This window comes from Pipra filicauda, unplaced genomic scaffold (assembly GCF_003945595.2).
Source record: "Pipra filicauda isolate LSUMZ 115617 unplaced genomic scaffold, ASM394559v2 scaffold9_size5747161_pilon, whole genome shotgun sequence".
Lineage (NCBI taxonomy): Eukaryota > Metazoa > Chordata > Aves > Passeriformes > Pipridae > Pipra > Pipra filicauda.
In genome coordinates, this window is record NW_024105198.1 from 1445929 (window position 1) to 1467503 (window position 21575).

Here is a 21575-nt window from a genome sequence, read left to right on the forward strand (position 1 = left end):
TTTTTCCAAAGTCAAGACTGTTAATAAGAAAAAGCCCAGCGGTGTGTAGCTGTGTAAATCAGAAAGCAGAAATGCTCCGTTGGAAAAGGCATTTCAGTAAAAAACAAACCTTTTGTTTCTGCGGGAGCTGTGGAGCCGCACAGCCAGGGGAGCCTGGAGCTGAGGCAGCTCTCCCCACACCTCCTGCACTGGGGAGCCTTGGTGAGCGTGGTGGCCAGTCATCCACCCCTCTGTGCCCCATCGGGGCTGCTGGGCTTGTCCAGGTGCCAGGCAGGAGATGCTGACACTGTCCTTCCTGGGATACTGGGAGGTAGAAGAGGACTGCACTGGGGAGGGGAGGAGATGCATGCCTGAAGCCCAGTTCTGAGCTGGAACATAAGCACTGGCCACTCTCAAATGCTGGTCCCAGCACTGCCAGGCAGCAGGAGGGGGAAGCCCCTGGGAGATGCAGGGCCCCCTGAGCCCCACACAGTGCCCCCTGCACAAGCTGCACTTAATGCATAAAAATCACAGGAGACACCTTTTGCCACCTGGCTGCCCCCAGCAAATCTATGAGCTTCAGAATCAATGCTTGAACGTCAGCAAGTCCAGAGCGCAGGAGGAAGAATGGAGAAGCAACAGTCACAGCAGAGAGGAGACTTTGCCAGGCAGGAATGACCACAAAATCCTGCAAAACACCTGCACCACTCAGGGCAGCTGGGGGAGTACTGTCCTGCCCCCAGCTACAGGATGTGACCTTTCTCAGCATTCCCAAGCAAACCTGCCCTGCTCCCTTGTGACTGTTGAGATGAAACTTGCTCCTGTCCTCCCAGCAGCTCTCACGGACCTTGCAGGGAACAAAAATCCTTCTTGGAACCGGTAGCATAGGCCTGGAGGCTTTTGTTCCTCTGCTCCTCTGTGAGGGGTCCTGTCAGCATTGGCCCCCTCCTTGCCACACTCGCAGTGGCAAAAAGCTTAAGAAGGCAAAGCAGAGGTACCAGCCCTGGGTTTGTATCCTAAATGTGCTGTTTTAAACAGAAATGGAAGCCCAGGCTGGAAAAGCTCCAAAACAAACGAATTAACTACCTAGTGAATAATTCATAAGACAAACACCATTTCTTTTTCTCCTAAAATAAATGCAAATGGTTTACCATCTCCTCAAGCCTGCTTGTTACCTGAAAATCTCCCCCAGCTCCTTCCTGGTGGGTGAGTCTGGGCTGTAGTTGCAGGCCAGCGGGGGATAAGGACTGGCTGGTTCAGTCAGGGTGTTCAGACCTCCAGCTGATGGATGCTCCGTGACCTGACCCCTTTTTTTAACCCATCATTTTAACTGCCCTGAGAAATTCAAGATGGCCTTTCTGCACAAATCCCTGAACCATGACTGACCATCTGTGTTTCCACAGTAACCCAGCGAGCACCTCGTACGGATTCAGGCTGGGAGCTGCCCCAGCACCAGCATCCCACGGCACAGCAGCACCAGGCACAACAGCCCAGGTGGGCATCCCCTCCTGCACTGCAATCCATGGGGCTCCAACAGGCTTCCAAGGGTGATATGGATTTGACAGGTCCCCAGAGCAGTCAGGACACTACTTCGAGCACAACCCTCTAATGGTTTGCGACTCACGCCACAAACAGATTTATTTGCAATCCAGGGCTTTAGCCAGCGACACGTTCAGTGCAATAGAATAATTGTAGAAAGCAGATTAGCACTGCGAGGTAATGATCTTTTTGCCTGCTTTTCTTAGCCTGCCTCATCCATCGCTGTCCTGCGCAGGATTAGCATATGCCTCGTTTTGGAGCAGACATTCTGGCTTTAAATCCCAGCCCTTTGGATAAGGGCTAAATGAAGACAGATAACAGCAGCCTCTGTGCTGGCAGGGTGCTGCTGAGCCTGCTGAGATCCACAAATGGGGTGCTCCAGGCAGGCAGAGGGGCTTTGGGTGGCTGTAGGCAGCCGCCTGGAATTTCTCACGGAGATAAAGCCACTGTGCTTGTGGGAAGTATGTGAGCTGGCTTTTCTCCAGCCTTTGGGGGGCTGGACAGAGGGGACACAGGAGAAAATCTCCTCCTCCAGCAGGAAAGGGCTGGTAGTGGCTGATTGCTGCTGCAGAGCATGGCTGAGGGGAGCAGCATAGCGGGATCTGTGGACAAGCTGTGTGGGAATTGCCACCTAATTCACAGCAGATGGACTCCAGCGTCACCTAAGCCTCCAGCACATCTGTCACTCCTGGGGACAGTCTGTGCCGGGGGGGACACTGCCCTCTCCCACGCCAGGGAGGGGACAGCAGCACCCCACCATGAGCCCATGGAGCACAGCCAGTGCCACACATCTTCCTGCACAGCTCTGGCACATGTTGGAACAGCCACGGAGCTACGTGACAGCAGGGACAGCTCTGAGCGCTCACAGGGAGCCACGGGCAGTCACAGGGTTGTGACCAGCGTATTATTAATGCATTAATATGGTGATTTTATACACACAAATCCGAGGGGTGCAGGCACCAGGAGGAACCAGCAGGGTTACTCATGGTGCAGAGGGTGTCCCTTGGTTATTTCTGCTCTATAAGCAGTAAGGAGGAGACCAACGGGCATCTGCACAGCCCAGGCAGCTGGAGGGGCTGGGCAAGAAGGGTTTCCACCTGCCCAGGCTGCAGTAGGGGAGGTTGAGGGTTTTGAAGGGTTGGGACAGCCACAGCAGGACACCAGGACTTAACTGGGCAACAACTGACCTCAGTGGGACGCAGAAGAGGAAATATTACAGATATTACAGTTGACCAAATACCCACTGAGTTATGAATGCAAAAACATGAGGCTGTTGGAAGGGAGAACTGAAGCAGAGGGGATGAGGATTAATGTGGCTCTGGCAGAGGCTACTGGGGTGTTACTGCAGTTCAGCAGATCTACTGGACCAGGCACAGTGGCAGCAGGAAAACAGACGTGGAGGAATTAATGAGCCTGGTGGGAAAAAGTACTAAAATCCACCGGGACAGAAGGCAGCAGAAGAATCCTAAACAAATCCACCATGATTACATCTGCAAGACTACAACAGAAATGGTGCAAGGAAAGGGCTGGAGAGAGGGCTGAGGCTTAAAGACCTTGCAGGAGATGAGGAAACACAGAGGCAGCAGCAAAGCAGCTCAGCTTCATCAGTCTCAGGGGAAAAAGGGATGAATGTAGGGGCAGCAAAACTGACCCACAGCCAAAAGCTCAGAGGGCTTGTGCAGATACACCAGTGTGCTGCACAGCAGCACCTCTGTGCCCCACAGCTGTCCTGGCTCCACTGTGCCAAACAGCCCCTGCCAAGTACTGCTCCTGTCTAACTTAGCCCAAATTCACTCCTACCTCTGTCCTGTTGAATTCAAGGTGGGAGAAGAGGAGAAGATGAGGTTTGGCATTTATCTGTAATATCTCTGCCTCTCAGCTGTCCTTCCCCACGGGGCAGGGAGGCAGTGACACCAAGGATGCTCTGGAGCAGGCACAAGGTTATCTGCCTTTGAGTCTGCTGGGGACATGTCCCAGCTTGCTAAAAACCTGAGCAAAGGCCAATGGAAGATCTCCTTAGGATCTTGTGGCTGCTGGACCAGACATCAAAAAAGCAAGTACGGCTCTTGCTGTATTGCTGACAGTTTTTCTGAAGGGTTTGGGACCCACGAGGGGTGAGGAGGGGTGGCAGGGCCTGACCATGGGGACTGACTATCAGAAACAGCACTGCACCACACAACAACTAGCAGGAGATGGAGGATGACAAGACACAGGGCTCAGGAGGGCATGTACACCAAGGAGTGGGCTCTGTGGGTTGAAGGGGAGGATAATGGGGGCAGTTGGCAAGATACCAGGGGGGAGCTTGCTGGACCAGTGACACAGTGGTTTCTTTTCACACTCTGAGCCTGACACCCATGCCCCACATAATTTCCAGTTCATTCAGCAGTCTTGCAGGGCTCAACAAGTTTCACAAGTGCTGCTAATGCAGGAACCCCCCCAGTCCCCTCCAGTACCTGCACCCAGCCCAGGTATGGCCACGTACTGCTCCTCTCCAGCCCTGAGCTGTCCTGCCTCCAGAGGACTCTGCTCAAACCATTGGGTAGGGGTTTGGGTCATGGCCAGAACACCACCACCCCTGCACCATGGCCCTTGGCACCAGTCCCTGCCCGTGTGGCACAAGGAATCAGATGGGCAGGGGAGGTGCCACAGACCACACATCCTGTGACCACAGCGTGAAAGGGGCTTTGGAGCCTCTAGAAATCCCCACGGAGATGCTCCAACACGCACCTGTGACCTGAATCCTCTCAAGGCTGGCTCCAGACCCCCAGTCTCACACTGCACACCAGCCCCTCTCCCCAGTGCCTGCCTCTATGGCACTAGTGCCTACCTTGGCATCCAGGATGCTTGTCTCCACCCGGGCCACCCCCTGGTTCTCCCTGAACAGCTGGATCTTGCTGACCTTGCTGAACTCCGACAGCACCGTGGTGAGGTTGGTCTTCAGGTCGATGACGTGGCTGATGCCGTGCCGGGGTCCCACCAGAAGGGTGGTGGCTGGCTGCTTCTCATCCTGGGGGCACAGGCACATGGGGAAAGAGAGACAGACAGACAGGGGTGAATAAATGCACCCTGGGGCTGTACAGGCTGTGCCTGGCTCTCTCCATGGAGCCAAGCCTCAATGTTGGCACCTCGGTCGGGTGCCGATGGCCTTTTCAGAGCAGCAGGTGAAGCTGGTGCCATGAACCTGCCTCCCTGAGCCCCTCTGCAGAGCTGGGAATGGTGTGCAGGATGCCATGGCTATTTAAAATAAAGCTCTGAACTAACTGTCCACATGAAATATTCAGGCTCGCTGGTGTCACTCCACAGAAGTGAGAGCGTGTTACAAATCTGCCTGATCTGACACTGCCTCTGAGAGAAGGAAGCAAAGGAGGGAGTGAATGTATTTTAGAAAAGAAGAAAGACCAAAGCCTTGGCTGGATATAGGGATCTTTCTTGCTCTGGTCTAGAAGGATGCTTCAAGCCAGACATGGAGGAGAAGAGGAGCTGGGCAGAGCAGTGCAGAAGAGAACAAGGGAATACTTTGTACTCCTTACACGTAGTTCAACTCATAGGCTGGATGAGAGTCATTGCTTTGGTGTCAGAGATGGGAGAAAAAAGGCAAAGCACCCACACCAGATGCTGCCAGGGCACGATCAAGTTACAAACACGTCTGAAACTACTCCAACCTCACCGAGCAGGTCATCTCGTTGCCCAACAGGGTGGCAAGAACAGAATTGACCCTGACCCTGCAGAGCTGAAGATCCAACCTATTGACAGCAGAGGCTCTGAAGGCTTTACTGGGTGGGTTTGGACCTTGTCAGGGCAGAGTAAGAGACTGAGGGAAATAATTTCTGTGGGAGCCACACCTCCCCTGTCTCTCCCCTCCAGCACACTCTCAGGACCACTGCCAGGCCCCTCCCAGCCCACCCTGAATTACCGTACCAGCCCCACGGTGTTGAAGAGGACCCCAGCAAAGGTCGGCAGCTCGTTCAGGATCCTCAGGTACTGCAGCTTTGCCTGGGCTGTGGAGACCTGACAAGACACATCACAAAGATGATAACCATGAGCACAAGGGGAAAAAATGCAAGAGACTGGTGCAAACTTAGGGGGTCTCAGTAGGAATGGACAGCAAGTGGTCAGGCAGCTCCAGGCATGGGCTGTACTGGCAGGAATCTGAGACATGGGGTTGGGGGGTCTCCACTCCTCTGCCATCCTGGGAGATGCTGGGAGCTAACTCAGAGCTGAGGCACAGCCAGGAAGGAGCCCCAATGCTTGATGTATAACCCACACCTCAGGATGTATAACCCTCCTGGGGGATATATGCCCCCCGTCCCCAGGGAGCTGCAGGGTCCAAGGCAGTGGCTCAGCAGCCGCCTCCAGAGCTTTCCAAGTCCAGAAACAGAGATAACAATAAACTGATCTGTGCCACTTCAGCCAAGCTGAGAGCTGGATCTCAGCTGATCTCACCCCTGAACTTCACCGCACTCCCTGAAATCCAGAACAGCGTTTGGAACTGGATTCAGGAGAGAGAGTCCATCTGGCTGTCTCCCTAGGATTTATCTCACATCCAAGGGGACTTAACAACAGGAGCCCCTGAGCAGCTGGGGACAACAGGCTGGGGTGGAGGGCAGGCTGACACCCCACCAGCCCTGAACCAGGGCAGCTTGTGCTGGGCTCACCTTGGTGCCGCCAGGCTGGTGCTGGTAGGCTTTGAGCTGCTGCGAGAGGGATTTCCGGAGGCTCTTCTCTTTGATGAGCTGCAGGAGTGAGGGGGGCAGGAAGGGCTCCAGGCCCCACTCCTTCCTGTGGGGAGGGAAGCCTGCATGAGCTGCCAGGCCAGAGACCCTTGCTGACGGGTAGAGAGGGACAGAAACCAGGGATGCTGTCCCAGAGCATCCTCTTGCCGTCAGAGGGAGCTGGAGCCACACCAGTAGTTCCTTGGTGTCACAGCCGGGGCAGCAGCAGCCCCCAGCCTGGGTCCCCAGGGGGATGGGACCCCGGGCTGGTGCCATAGCTACCAGCACTGAGTTGGGGAACAGCAGTGCCAGGCTCTGCAGCTGAGCCCAGCTCCCCCTCACCTTTATGTAAGGTTAAGGGACGCAGGGCAAATTCCCAAACCTCTTTTTGGGTCCTCCTGGAGTGCCATCTCCCTCCTTCCTCCCTGTGCCCACTGGGCAAGGCCAGCCTGCACAGATGGACTATGTATGGATTTAGGTCCCCCAGGAGCTGCAGGAGGGCTGAGCCAGGTCTGAACAGCTTGGTGATGGGCTGAGATTACGCAGTCACAGAGCTTTCTCCTTGCCCAGGTTCCCATGGAAATGATCCTGGGCTCACAGCAAATATCCCCAGCCCTGGCATGGCTGCTGCACAGGGCTGGATGTCAGTGTGAGGGGGTCTTACACGTGGTGGGACCAGGGGCTGTGTATCACTGCTGCCGAGGCCATGAGCCAGTGGCCAGCTCAAGGTGGGGCTCTCAGGGCATCTCGTGCTCTGCACCCCAAATCATTGCTTGGAGCACGCCAGTTACACGGGGGAACAGGGAAGGAGCGCAAAGGAGGGCTGCACCGAAGGTGGGGACAGGGAGCAGGACTCACTCCACATTCTTGAGGGAGACCTTCTGGCTGGGGCGGGTGGCTGAGACAGTGATGTAGATGTGGAGGGCAGCCAGCCCCAGCAGCATCTCTGGCTTGGGGTCTGTGCCGAAGCGCTCTCTGATCACATCGTTGCGGCTCTGCGGGAGGGAGGAGAGGTGTCCTCAGATAAACACAGGGACAGGCATCTCCCACCTGAAAGATGCCTCCACAGGCCCAGCCTCGGCAGATGTGTGGGCCATGAGCACCATCAGCTCCCAGTCCCCTACCTGGATGTACAGGTACTCGAATGCTGCAGGATCCCGGCGCAGCAGCTCCACTGGGTCCTTGGGGAAGAAGCTCACACGTAAGAGGCATCTCATGCCATGGTAGTGTGTCCTCTGCACAACCTGTGTCAGGAGCAGAGGGGAGCAGTGAGCCCAGGAACTGTATATTTGCCTGTAGGGCAGAAGACCCCCTCTCCTCTCTTTTGGGGTGATACCCGATTTCTTTCCTCATCCTTTCATCCCGGGAACAGCCCAGCCTTCCTTGGTGTGACAGCTTTGCCTGGTGCTGCAGGGGTTTATGCCACACAAGCTAACACTACCTCCATGATCCCCATTTTATCCCTGGTCCTGTGCAGTGCCAGCTTCCTGGCTCTCCTGGGCAGGTCAAGGATGTTCATAAAGGCTGTCTGTAGCTCCCCTGGCTGGAACCTAGAGCATCTCCATGGTGCTGTCAGTGTGGAATGGGTAAAACCCTGCTTGTCTCCCTCTCTGGCCACTCTCTTCACCCCTGAGCGTGCAGGACCACGCCAGAGGCAAGGAGAGGCTATGCCACCGCACAGCACAACCCCAGCCAAGCCCCACACTGGGGGCAGAAGAGCCGCTCTGTGCCCCGGCCCCTGCCCAGTGCCATCCCAACACCCTCCCACACCCAGCAGCTTACATGGGCCAGTGGCTGCTTGTCCTGGAGCAGCAGGAAGCGGTGGCTCTGCTCCGGGCTGGAATACTCCAGGACCAGGGCAAAGTGCTCGATGTGCCTCAGCGACAGGCGGTCCTGCAATGTCACCATCACGTCCTGCAAACATCACAGACATCCTTGGCTGCGAGGCACTGGCTGCTTCCCAGGGTGGGAACTGGCACCCCAGTGAGAGCCCAGCCCCTCCCTGGCAGCTGGGGCCATGCTGGTGAAGGATGAGGCCCGGCAGTGCTGAGAGGGGCTGTGGGGTGGTACCCAGCCACTGCTGCTCTAAGTGACATTGCAGCAGGAGGTGACCAGCGGCCAGATGCCCAGCACCTCGGGTAACACCGTGGTGGTGCTGAAGGGATCTGCAGGGAGCTGGCAGGGGGACTCGCAGGAGCATCCACCCTGGCTGGAGAGCAGGCTCACGGCAAGGAGGAAAGTCAGGAGAGGGAGAAGGAGAGCAAAATCCCATCCCTGCCAGCTGCAAAGCGTGTCGCCCGGGGAGGCAGACGGGCTATCCATCATGCCAGAGCAGCTCCCAGCCAGCCAAGCGCTGCTGCGGCGGCGTTTGTGCGCGGAAGCAGGAGACGAGGAAAAATGGAATTGGGCAGGTGGGAGGAGAGAAGTGTCACGGTGCCGCGGGGGGAGGCAGAGGGGTTCACCTTCACAGTGGTCCTGCCGTCAAACGTGAAGGATTTGATCTGCCCATTCTCCAGGAAAACCTTCAGCACATTGGGAATGAGGAGGAGAGCTTCTTTCTTCAACATGTCCTGGCATGTGGGGCCGGCAAAGGGGGAGGCGAGGAGGATGGGGGGGCACGGGGAGACAGAGGGAAGACGGGGAGAGAGAACGAGTGTCAGTGATGGAGTGCTCGTGGCATCCTCCACTGCTCTGGACTTTTGCACTAAGAGGCACATTTCCCCTGGAAACCCAGCACTCTGCTGAGCCATTGAGAAGCGCAGAGCTGAAGCAATTTGGAGCTGCCTGACAGATTTACCCCGCCAGCTCCCAGCAGCTGCACTGGGAACAGAGCATCCCGCTCTGTCCAGCACATCCCAGTGCCCATGCCTGGCAGCCTGTCCCACTCCCCAGCTGGTGTCCCAGAGGGGAGGCGGAGGGCAGGGTGGCTCAGAGCCTATCCCCTTCTCCTGACCCTTACCCCAAGCCTAACCCCCCTCAACCCAGCCCGTCCCCTCTGCAGGAAGTTGGGGGAAGGCTGGTTTTATTTAGTGAGAAGTGTTTCAATCAGATAATTACCAAATTGATTTTGCTTAAAAATAGAATTTGCTAGAAGCACTTTACAGGGTTGGGTTTTTTTTCAATTTTATTTTGGGGCTATTTTTTTTGTATGCTCAGTAATAAAACCTTTCTGATGAAGAGATAAAGGCACTGGGCTGGAACATTGCAGCCTCCATGGCCATGTAGCAATGCCCTCGTGACCCTGCCCCACACACAGGCATTCCTGTGAACCCTCTGGCATCAGGCTGGAACCCACAGACCTTCCTTAGGGCAGGCGCTGGCAATGCCTGGATGCTTCCCTTGGGTGCCCAGGGATACTCAGACAGGAACCAGGTTTCTAAGGCCAATTTCTGGGGCTCTGTCCCACAGAGGGATAGGGGATGTCCCCCCAGCACTGACCCAACATGCTGATTGTGCCCAAGGGCATCTGCCCTCTGGGGCTCCCCAGGCCAAATGGCAGAGCCCAGACTGGGAGAGGAGCCCTGTGCCCCCAGACACCTCACATCCCACGGTCCCAGGGACACCTCAAGGGGGTGGTGACACACAGAGGAAGGCAGGGCAGGACTTACTGGGTCCGTCTCGCCGACTGTCACTTGCTCTGAAAATCGGACTTTCGCGGGGTTGGACCTTAGCTTCGCCTTCTTGGCTGCGCTGATGAAAGCAGATTTGGGAGACTGGAAAGAGAGCACTGGGTAAATCACCTGCCTGCCCTCGGAGCTGTGGTACGTCTGCCTGCCTTTGGAGCCATGGTGTGGGGAAAACCAGACACTCAGCCCAGAGGAAGCCCCTCTGAAGCCAGCATGATGATGGGGAGTGGGCAGCAAACCATGAAATGGGGAGTGGAAAGCAAGTTCCCTTTGTTGTGGTTTTACGGTGCTGCAGGCGGGGCCAGAACGATGAGCAGCAGTCCCTGAAGGCACACCAGCAGCCTCAGCATGACAGGGGAAGCTGCACCCCCAGTGAGCTCATGTGTCCAGCACTCCTTGTGCAGGCTGAACTCTGGAGGACACCAGCCAGGTCTTGCTTGGAAGCACCAGCACTGGTTCGGATCAGAGAGACAAACCCCTTGGATGTGGGTCTGCAGCCACAGGGAGATGGGAGAAGGCAGGACCCTGGGCATCCGTGCAGGACATTCTGGTGGCAGTGCTGGGGAGCCTGTGCCTGCACATGTTCCAGCATGGAGACTCGTGCCACAGAGCTGGGCATGCCCGATGGTGCCAGCATCAGCTGAGCAGCTTGTCCTGGCAGGTGGCCATCCAGGGCCAGGAGGAAAAGAGCTTTTTTGGAGCCTGGCACACATCCCCGCTCTTGATGGGGCCGTGCTGGGTGGTGGCATCTTCCTGGCGAGGAAGGGAGCACAGGGGAGCTCTGCACTTATCTCCTTCCCTGACATCAAAGGGCTCAGTGAAGCAGAAATGGTGCCCTGCCACCACTGCCACTGGCAGTGGCAGGATGGTCCTGTCTGCTCCAGCACCACGGGTGCTGAGCCCCGGTGCACCATCACCACTGGTGCCAGCACCACCACCAGCCACACTGCAGTCTGGCACTCCCAGCTCCCAGAGGACGACCCCTCCCTGCCACCTCTGGCATGATGATGGGTCACTTCATCAGACACATGGGATGTCCTCAGCAAACCGCAGGGGTTTGGGTGTATTTTTCCTCCCTCACTCTTGCGAGGAGGCAGTGGCAAGGACAGGGAGATGGCTGCACACCCACACTGACCCCAAGGGGCTGCGGCAGCTCTCAGACCCCACAGCTTGGAAGAGCCTTGGGGTGGTGGGACACTGGTCCAACAAGTCAGTTGAGCTGCCTGAGTGGTTTCCTGGGGTCTCTGGGGACCCCACCTCAGTCTCCAAAAGGGCTTTTAACCCCTGTCCTGGCTCCCCTGGAGCTGGCTATGGCCTCGCCAGTCTCACCTGGTGGGTGTGCAGGACCGTGAGGATGATGAAGTCCTTGGCCTTCCTGTGACAGAAAGGAGAAATGAAGGTGGATGGGACCTTATGGTGATGACCTCAACATGTGCATTTGGCTATTGAGAGCACATCCCACCCTTCCCAGCCCGATGGCAGCCAGGACCTCTGTGGGCTCCTTGGGGTGCTTGATAATACGGCTGTGGATGCTTTCCCAGTGCTGCCCACTCCTTGGCCAGCTGGGAACAGGTATGGCATTTGCTCCGAGGCACTCCCCCTGCTCCGGCTGAGGCTTCCCCACCCCAGCAGTGACCATCAGTGTGCATCAACACCCCAAGGCTTTGGTAGGGGCACAGCAGACTGGCATAAGCCCCCTCCCCAGAGGTGATGGGGGACAAGTGTTGTCCTCACCTGACAAGCTCGATGAATCTCTCTCTGGGGGCTTCACTCACATCCTCATCGTTGATGGCCAAGATCTGGTCTCCTGGCAGGAGTTTATCCTCAGAGGGGCCGCCTGCCAGGAGAGAGGGTCAGGGCCAATCCAGGCATCCCGGAGCTGCGGGGTGGAGGGGAAGCAGGAGGGTCCCAAGCATCCCCAAAGCATTTGCCCGTGTATGTGGCCGTGGAGCACACCCTGCAGGCCCACAGGAGGGGACAGGAGCACAGGGAGGGGTCCCGCCGGGGAAAGGTGCCGCTGTGCTTCCCGGCACGCCACGGCCGTGTCCGGGGATTGCCCCCAGCCCCTCCGTACCTGCTGCCACCGACCGCACCACCACCGGCCTCTCGCTGCCAGCCACAAAGCCGAATCCGTAGAAGGGGTGGCGCTGGACCGTCACCTGTCGGAGCGTGTCCGAAGGCAGCTGCCCACATTCCATATCATCGCCACCGCGCTCCTCCGGCATCACATGGCTGCGCTGTGGAGCAGAGGGACAGGCTGTAAACGCGCCCCACCACGGCAGCTCTCCCCGCTCCCACCGAGCCCCCTGCGACCTGCACCACCCACTCCACCTGCACCCTGCCCCAGCACTACCAGTCCCAGCAGCTTCCTGGGACATCCACAGCCCCCGCCCTCCCGTGCAGAGTGGCACTGCTCAGTGCCTGTCCTTGCCACAGCGCCAGCAGCTCAGACAAGGGGACATTCATGGAGATGTCCTCCAAGGGTAAATCATACCATCTACTCCCAGCATCTCACTGTCTAATCTCTGCTTCAGCATTTCACTTCATTAAATGGAAGACCTGTGTGGGATAAACTACTGGTGGTGTGGCTCTGGACATTCCCTGAGGGATGGCACTGCTGTGGGGTTCAGAGGAGACAGTGGCCTTGGCACAACAAGAGGGCTGTCTCTGCCGCTCTGCAGAGGTTTAATAGCAAACTCAAGTGTTGGCTTTTTCCTGCTGTGTAACATGGCTGTACAATACTAGAGATAAGTGGAAAGAAGTTCAGCCAGTCTAAAAACTGGGATTAAGGCAGGCTCAGCCATGGCACTTCAACCGAGTCTCCACTGCCAGCCCAGGGACTCCTTGAAGCACTGACAACGAGGTGGGAACACCCATCCCAGAGCAAGGTCATGTCAAAGCTGCCCTTGGCATCCCGGAGCAATGCCAGCCGTGGCTCCAGGCTGCTCAGCAGGGCTGTGAGCCTGCGATGAGGGAGCAATCCCAGCACCATCGGGATGGCCACAGAGCACAGCACAGATGGCAACAGGCACAGCCACAGCCAGGAAAACAAAGTGATGAACGCGCTGCTGTTTCTGTGCTGCTCATTGCCTGCGCCTGTCCAGACTATTTAGTCTATTTAAAAAAGATCCTTCCCGGCCTTTTGACGACACTCCAGTTGTTTCATCTCTTATCAGTTTAGAATTTGATGCATCATCCATCTCATGCTATCTGTCTGCATTTCTGACACCCCCACCCGCTCCCAGTGCCCTTACACCTGCTGCAGAGCCAAGGGGGACGGCACGTGGGGCTGGAAGGGGACGGGAGCTTCTGGCAGCTCCACGCCAGCACACGCAGCTTTGGGCTTGAGGACATCACTGCCAGCAAAGACAGCCCTGTGCCAAGCCTGATCCCCAGCTGACTGTCTTAGTTTAACAAGATTACAACTTGGAAATTAAGAAGAAACAGACGGGGGGGTAGGGGAGCGACACTGGGAAAAAATTCCAACATCTTTTTTCAAACCTAATGACGGTGACCTACTCAAAATCCTGTAAGAGAGAGCCTGGCTCTGGCCCTGCTGCCATGTGTCCTACAGGAGCCCAGGAGAGCTCTGAGCACCAGGTGCCTCTGCCCAGTGTCAGGGATACAGCGCTGGCCCTGGGTGAGCTGTGCTCTGTGGTGATGGGGTGTCACCACAGCCAGGTCCACTGTGACCCATTCCCAGTGCCCAGCTGGACAGGTACCCATGACTTTCCCCTCTCTCATGCAGCTCTATGGCTGGTAAAGCAAAACAGTGAGACCTGGGGAGGGGAACTGCTAAGGAGAAGAAGGGTGCGGGCATCTCCTGGGGCAGGGGACCCATCAGCAGCCCCAGCAGGAGCAGAACCAGCTCCATCACCAGGGGAGTGCAGCTGTGGGGAAGCACAGACGAGACCCTCTCCCCTGTGACCATCTCTGTGCTGCCTCATTAGCTGCTCTGCTACTCCCATGAGCATTGAAAAGAACAACAGTAACAACAACAACAATCACACTATTCAACCAATTTTCTCGAACAAACATTATCTAAAGCCATTGTGTGCAGCTGAAAAGGGGACTGAATGTAGCACTGCATCTCCACAGGCCTGGTGTGGCCGACAGGAACACCTGGAATGTGCGGGGATGGAGCTGGCTGCCACTAGGCAGCAGTCCCTGAGCTGCTGGCTTCCCAGGGGACACTTCTGTTTCCATCCCCCCTGCACTGCTCACAGCAATTCCAGCCTCCACATCCACAAGCCCCTGCAGCACATGGACAGGAGGATGAACGGCAGGGCTCAAAGCACTGGAATGACTCAGAGGTGTGGCTGAGCTCAGTGCGACTGCTCTGGGGAAACAGAGGCAGGGGTTTGCTCACCAAGCCACAGCAAAGTGGACGACAAGTCCCAGACCAGAGCTGCCCAGTCAGACCTGCTGCAGTCCCCAGATCTGTCCTTTTGTGTGCAGTCTGGGGGTCGGTCTCACCCTCACTCCTCCCCACGGAACCCGCAGCCGAGCCACCACCGATGACCGCCCAAGGACCAGGGACAGCAGCCTCTCACACAGCCCAGTTACCATCAGAAAAGGTTAGCCAGGAAACCTTTGCAGCTTAAACAGACAAAAGGAAAAGAAAGCACACCTCATTTCAGCCACAACCAGTCTGCCATCCAGCGTCAAAGGGAAGAGGGGAATAAAGAGATGGATACTGACAATAAAAACTCCTTTACCAGGCTCTTAAGCTGCTCCTCTCCTGATAAGACTTTGACGCTGCAGAAGCATTACGAGGAAATTAAATAAAAGAGGACGAGTGTCCTCGTAAGCAGGACTTATCCACTCCTGGAGAAGCAGTAATGTGTTCAGCAGCAGGTACAACATGCCTTCCCCAGGCTGTGGCTCTGAACTTCCTTCCTGCAGCAGCTCTCCCACGCTGGGCTTGGGGCACAATGTGAGCTCACCCTGGACCAGAGCAAGAGGTCAGAGAAAACCAGCAGCAGCAGGTAACTCTCCCTTGCACAACACCACCAAGGCACAAAGTCAGTGGAAAATAGCACAAAGTAAAAGGACTCTCCAAGAGAAAGCCCCCTGTGCCTGTCAGCAGCAGGAGACCACCACAGACATGCCCCTGTGGGAGGATGTCTGCCCCTGGCTCTTCATGGTGTCTCGACTGACATGGCATGAAGATATCCCTCTCCTGAGGCTTGGGCACTCATCTTCTGTACTCAGAGCTCAGACACTGATCTGGTCACGCTCTGCCACACAAGGTAAGAGAGACATCATCTCTATCCAGTCACTCCCCATCATTATACACCACCAAGGGATGTGCCTTCAGCTTCCTGAGCACCTTCAGACCTCCATGCCACAGAGCAGGGCTGAACCAGGTGTCCTCATCCCCCTCAGACAGAAAAAGGCAGAGCGGGAGTTACTCCAAAAGCTGACATGCTCATTTTTAATTTCCTACTGCAATAAATTTCTGCTTCCTCTGAGAACTGGTTTTCTCCCTTTGCTTTTAGTGCTGACTGGCCATCTGCCACCAAAACAAACCAGTACCACCTGCCCATGAGGAATGATGGTCTCCATCTACCCAGACACTCATTTCCAACCGCCTTCAACCAGGATGGCACCAGGTGAAAACACTCCCTGCGGCTGAAGAAGGGCTTGGGGCTGAGCTCCAGGATGGAGACTGGATATGGAATGTCTTGCTCCTTCTGCAGAGGGGCAGTTTGCAGGGGTGGGTGCCAGCTCTCCTCCCCCTTCCTCTGCTGCCGTGAACAACCCAAGAACAAACAGAGCCTCTCCTGCTGCAAAACCATGCCCAGCTCCTCCATCTGCCAGGCTGCAGTTGGTGAATGGCTTGCGAGGCATGTGGGATCTGGAGCACGTGTGGCAGCGGCAGGAAATGCTGGGGAATGGGCCAAGAAGTGTTTTTATGTGGAACATATGGCAGCTCCAGCCTCGTACCCTGGTCTCCATCTCAGATGGAGCCCGTGGGGCTGCCGGGGCGCGTGGGGACCAACAGCAGGGGCAAAAGCAGAGTGGGAAAAGCTGGCTGGCACAGGACCCACCACAACACACATCCCTGCTCCATCAGCCCTGTATCTGCACCCAGCAAGCATCTGGTCACCTTGGAAGATGCCATTTGGCCCATGTTAATGTGTCAGACGTTCCCAGCAAGGGCAAACAGATGCTGTACTTCCAGAGCACTGCAAAGCTGCTTGGACACGCAGTGCACACAGAGCTTGGCAGTCTGGTAACGGCTGCCCCTGCTCTGGCAGTGTTTAACAGCTGACTGGAGTGAGGAGGGCTGGGCTGAGGGGTGCCAGCCTGGCTCAGACCAACATTAAAGGCAGAAGAATGACTCAGACCTTCACAGCTGAAGTCCTTCATGGCCCCAGCCTGAAGAACCGCAGCCTGCGTACAAGCTCTGCCATATGGCCCACGACCCTACCCCCTGGGCCCCAGCTTGGACTTGCTGTCAATATCGGGAGTCAATTTAAAAATCAGCAGAGCTGCTCAAAAGGATTAGCTTTACCATTGGTGCTGGCTCTGTCCTGAGCTGGAAGGTGAGCCAGGTACGCTGCTGGTACAAAGGTCAGGTGCCAGATGGCACCCCTCCCAGGGCACAAACACTCCTGGCCCTCAGTGCAGGGACAAGCAGACGGTGACCAGCGTCCCCCGGCACTGCCAGGGCTGAGCTGCTGGAGAAGCTCGTGAGTGGCCAAAGGCAGCTGTAAATAAGGAAGCAGGAGCCGCAGCCTGGCTCCGGGCAGCAGCTGCAGCTCTGCCGCTCAGCCTGCAGCCTTTTAAAGGGTCCTGGCACTTCAGCCAAACACAGGCAGAGCAGCCAGGAGGAATGGGGGCTAGCTGGGAATCCCAGGTCCTGGGACTGTGGCAGAGATGGGCTCAGTCCTCCCTGGCCAGGAGTGGAGCCAGCTCGACCTGGTGCTCAGGGGGTGAGAGGGGCCATCCTCAAAGCAATGTTGCTTATTACAGAAAATACAGTGTGAACGTGGCTAACAAAGACCCTGCACCCCAACCTCCAGACATGCTCAGGTCAACAAATGCAGCAGCTTCTGCACAGGGAGAGACTGTCCTGAAACAAGCCCTGTGAGGCACAATCAGATGCACCACTGAGAACCTGAATCTCAGCCTGTATCGCACCTTCCACAGGCAAACACTCACAAACATTGTCTTCCACAGGTAAGACTTGGGTTCTCCAGGCTAGAAAGGAGAAGAGGGACTGTGATGGGGCCCCTAAATCCAGCCTGATACTGGGCAGGGAGTCTGGCACTGCACGAGAACTGGAGGGCACCTGTGGAAGGAGGTTTGACACATGGAAAAGGCAGGACTTCGCCACCCAGGAGCCAATTAATCCCAGGAGCTTGCTGCTGCAGGATGCTGGGGAGGCTGTAAATTCCACTGGGTTTGAAAAGCAATTTCTGGAGCCAGAGGCCTCCACAGCTCCCATGCTATAGCTTGCCAAATCCTGAGAGAATTTACACCAAAAAGAGTCTGACTGGAATGAGCCCTCTCCCTCAATACTCAGCAGGAGAGAGGACCTGAGCCCACCCTGCTGGCACAGTGATAGGGCACATACCCCCCGTGCGTGGGCTGCCCGGGGTGCACACACCCAAATGTGCCCCTGGCTGCCTTCAGGAGGCCCTCAGGCTCCAGGGCAGGCACTAAGCAGTGGTGCCACAGGGCACTGGGTACCTGTGGGAGTGAAGGATGCTGAGTGTGAGACAGTGACAACCTCCAGGTTGTCCACATCCACAGCCTGGCCACGTTCACACAAACTGGGGACAGGCTGGGGTGCTGTGCAATCTGCCTGAATGCCCCCCAAAGGCAGTGGGTTCCCTTATTTGTGCAAGTCTCCACCCTGTTACAAACACCATTCTGTTCTCAGTGCAAAATGTTTTTACCAGGGGCTCCCACCCAGGTAAAAAATGTTCTCCTCCAATATTCCCTATGATTTTTGGCTGTTTAAGGGATTTTTGTTCTCCCCAGCTGGAGAGGCACCTTGCCGAGAAGAGGATCAAAGCAAAATCTTTTAGCAACAGGGTCAGGCCCAGAAGGCTGGGCTCACTCAGCAGAGGAGCCATTGCCCTGGGGCTGCTGGCAAAGCTGAGCAGAGCTGGAGAGCCTGGGCCAGAGGAGAGGAACTTGAGACAGGCAGGGCCTCCCTCACAGTGCTCCAACCAATCTGCCTGCAATGAGAGAGAGATGTGGAGAGGAAAGCTCGTCTCCTCTCTAGTGCATTGAGCACATGCCCTGAGCATGGGCTGCAAAGCCACACCGTGGGATGATTTTTTAGGGTATTTTTCATTCCATTTGGGGATGCCCAAGCAGCTGAGCACTAATCCAGGGCCTGAGAGAAACTGGTCTCCAGCCCCTACTCTAGTACCATCTGCTGTGGTGACCAGGGGCACTGTTACCTTGGTCCTCTCCTCCATGGTGGTCCAGTGGAGCCCCCCTTGCCCAGCCAAGGGCAGGGCTGGGGAAGACGTTACAAATTCAGAAGGAATTTTATCTCTGCCAGGACTATAGGAATACATTAAACAGACAGTGAACACTGGGCTAAAAGGAGATGAACACGTAAGAGGATTAATCAGAGATAAGGAGCAACAGAATAAAATTTGCAGCACTTTTCTCCCTTATTTGTGTGACACTTCAGCTGCATGACGGGGGGCTAGGAGTGATACCAGCTCCCCACCACAGCCTGGCCACGCTCTGCCACTCTGTAACTGCTGCTGATTGCACCACTCAGCTCCTGCCTTCCCCAGTTTCAACTGTGTTGTATTAACTTTGCTTTCTGGTGGTACTGGAGACAAACAGCCTCTGCCCCGTGGGGAGCAGGGGGCTTACACCAGGCAATGGGTGCCAGCCCCAGGTGCTCCTGCCCCTCTCCTGTTGGCACAGGCAGCTTGGACCCAAGCTGAGCCTTTCCTGCAAGAGACCCCAAGTGCACACAGTGTGTCCCCAGAGCCTCATGTTCCTTGGGGACAGGTTCTGGCTGCTGCATGGCACAACACGGCAGCCCCTCTCTGGCAGTGAGGCAGCAGGAGCTCCCCCCACACTTGCCTGGGCACCTGAGGCCCACCTTGCTCCAAAGGATTTTCAGGAGGAGGAATTTATTCCTGTATATAAAATTCAGAGAGGAGTTAAATAAGGGGGGAGATTTACACATCCTTTACATTCCATTAGCAAGAGGGCACAGCCTGCATCCCCTCCCAGGCAGCAGTAAGGAAGATTCAGGGAGGCTGTCAAGCTCCCCTCTCCCACAGCTGGCAAAGAAGCTTGAAAATCCAATCAAGCACTTTCCTTTGGGCCTTCAGGAATACCAGGACTTTCACTCTGGATTTACAGAGAGCAATTTCCTCAGCCGATGACTTGGACTGCTATCTCCACCAGCACAGCACAGAGCAGGGCTGGGAAGGGGCCTGGGGGAAGGGATGCCGAAGCAGGAGGCAGGACAGCAGGAGTGATAACAACATCCCCAGCCCAGACGGCTGCGTGACAGCCCCCGGGTGCAGAGGGAGCTGGGTCAGACTCAGTGAGCTCACCCAGCAGCTCCAGCAATCCACAGCCCTGCCCTGCCAGCCTGGCCAGGGGGAGAGCTCACCCTGACATACAGGTGGCAAATGCTGGAGCATTTCTGGTAGCACAACACTGGTGAGACAGTCCCCCAAGCCATGACAGAGCTGGCCCACAAGCTTCCTCCGTGGCAGCAGGGACTGTCCCACCAAGCCCCCAATGCTGTCACCAGCTACTGAGCTTCATAGGAACTTGCTTATGGAAGGTGACAAACACAACCTCACAGGATCCCCCTCTATCCTTGCCTTTTCTAGGACCCCTCTCCATGCTCCAAGGCTCAGTACAGCTCTTGAGCTGGTGACAGATAAAAGCAAAAACACTAAAAAAAGAAAATGCAAAGGAGCAGGGGAGCCTTTGAGTGTGACGCTTTCAGCCTGGGGCTGCCGGCATTTCTAGCAGAGAGTCTTAGTTTATACTTTATAATCTCTTCATAATCAGCTCCCAGCTCTGCTGCCTGTGCCAGTGTGCCCCGGGGGGTGCAGGGTGACGAGGGGACTCTGAAAGCAGCAGCGAGTGAGGACAGCGTTACTTCCCAGGTAGCCAGGCCTATATTTAGAGCCACACCTGCCCACGCTTACTCTGTTTCCTACACGTGTGTGTACTAATGTTGTACTGAAGAAGAAGCCTCAGAACATAGCACCTGTTTGTTGACAGGAGATGTGCATCTCACCAGCCACGTGCCTCTTCGCCCACGGGGCACCTGAAGGTGCTTATCTGGGGAAACGGTGCAGGAATAGAGTCACAGAATCACAGAATGGCCCGAGTTGGAAGGGACCTCAAAGATCATCCCATTCCGATCCCCCTGCCATAGGTAGGAACACCTTCCACTTGAACAGGTTCCTCAGAGCTCCATCCAGCCTGGCCTTGGACACCTCCAGGGATGGGGCACCCACAGCTTCTCTGAGCAACCCGTGCCAGTGCTTCATCACCCTCACAGTATTGTTTCCTAGTATCTAATCTAAACCTACCCTCTTTCAGTTAGAAAGGGACAGGGGCTCACAGAGCTGCTCCTATGGCAGCAGAGTCTGACACGCACACCCAAGGTCCCCTCGGGATGCACACATGGATGGGCCCCCATGGCACACAGGCACCCGGGGTCCCTGTGGGATGCGTGCACACACTGCCCCCCCCGTGGGACAGAGGCAGGGGTGTTGGGAATGCCCAAGGGACTGCCTGCCCATGGCACAACTCCGTGCTGGTCCCCCAGCAGGCCACTCGCCCACTGGCACACAACCCCCCCACCAGAGCTCCCAGCCAGCACCCGAGGTCACACTCACCAGGCTGTGGCAGAAGAAGGGGCGCAGATGCCAGAGCAGCCCTTTGGTCCCCCTTGGGGTACCAGATGGGACCAGATCACCAGCAAGAGCAAGGTGCTCACTCCCCATGTGCTGCGTGGGTGCCCACACCACGGGCGCTGCTCCGCAGGGCTGCAGCACTGCACACACCAAGGCATTTTGGAAGCATCCGTAACGGAGAGAAACACTCCGACAGGGACTAGATGACTTATAAATATTGATGTCGTGAGTTTGCCTCCCCTGCCAAAAGAGAGGGAGCGACAGCTCAGGCTGCTGGTGGTACCAGCAGTGACCACCTCAACCAGAGCCAGCACACCGGCCACGTCCTGCGTGGAGATGCTGCTGTGGCTGCTGCTGAAGGCACGGCCATTCTGTCAAACATTACACACCAGGCTTCATAGCAGCAGACCTCAGCACTCCTGCTGCATAAGAATCTGATGATTTTCTGAGTTCCTGCTGTAGTAATGAGCTTGATCAGCCCATGCAAATCAGCCTCCATTTGAAACCAGTTTTCTCTAATCGAACCCACTCAGTATCTGCCTCCTGAAGTTTTCACACAGATTGATCTTCCCCATTTCAGGTGTGAAAGGCAACTGGGGAAGGGAATGGTTTCACCTGCCCTGGCATCGGACCCAGCTTGGAGCTTGATGGCAATCCTCAGCCTCATTTCTCACGTGCGAGTTGACATCATTTACAGAAATAAAGGGGCTTAGGCTCTGAAAACCCATCTCCTCTGGCAATGGATTATGTCCTTACATCATTCCAGTCATTGAGAGGAGCATTTGGATAACGGAATTTACACAATTTAGCCCTTGGTGTCAGTGGGTTCAGCAGGAGAGCCC

General features: G+C 56.2%; 1 protein-coding gene across 4 annotated transcripts in view; it reads right to left on the reverse strand.

The window, feature by feature from the left end:
• The window catches only part of FRMPD3 (FERM and PDZ domain containing 3), a 58290-nt gene that overhangs the window by 16569 nt on the left and 20146 nt on the right, over positions 1-21575 (reverse strand). For 2 of the 4 annotated variants that reach the window (XM_039378120.1, XM_027725096.2), the window contains exons 2-12: positions 11931-12093; positions 11591-11693; positions 11186-11231; positions 9839-9943; positions 8693-8800; positions 8013-8144; positions 7355-7474; positions 7089-7225; positions 6174-6297; positions 5437-5526; positions 4346-4525 (exon numbers count right to left, since the gene is read on the reverse strand). In XM_039378120.1, coding sequence (XP_039234054.1) covers positions 4346-4525; positions 5437-5526; positions 6174-6297; positions 7089-7225; positions 7355-7474; positions 8013-8144; positions 8693-8800; positions 9839-9943; positions 11186-11231; positions 11591-11693; positions 11931-12081 — 1296 coding nt within the window. In that variant the 5' untranslated portion in view covers positions 12082-12093. Of the gene's footprint in view, positions 1-4345; positions 4526-5436; positions 5527-6173; positions 6298-7088; positions 7226-7354; positions 7475-8012; positions 8145-8692; positions 8815-9838; positions 9944-11185; positions 11232-11590; positions 11736-11930; positions 12094-21575 lie in introns of those variants that run through there. The other 2 variants (XM_027725101.2, XM_027725108.2) reach the window with 2 other exon arrangements.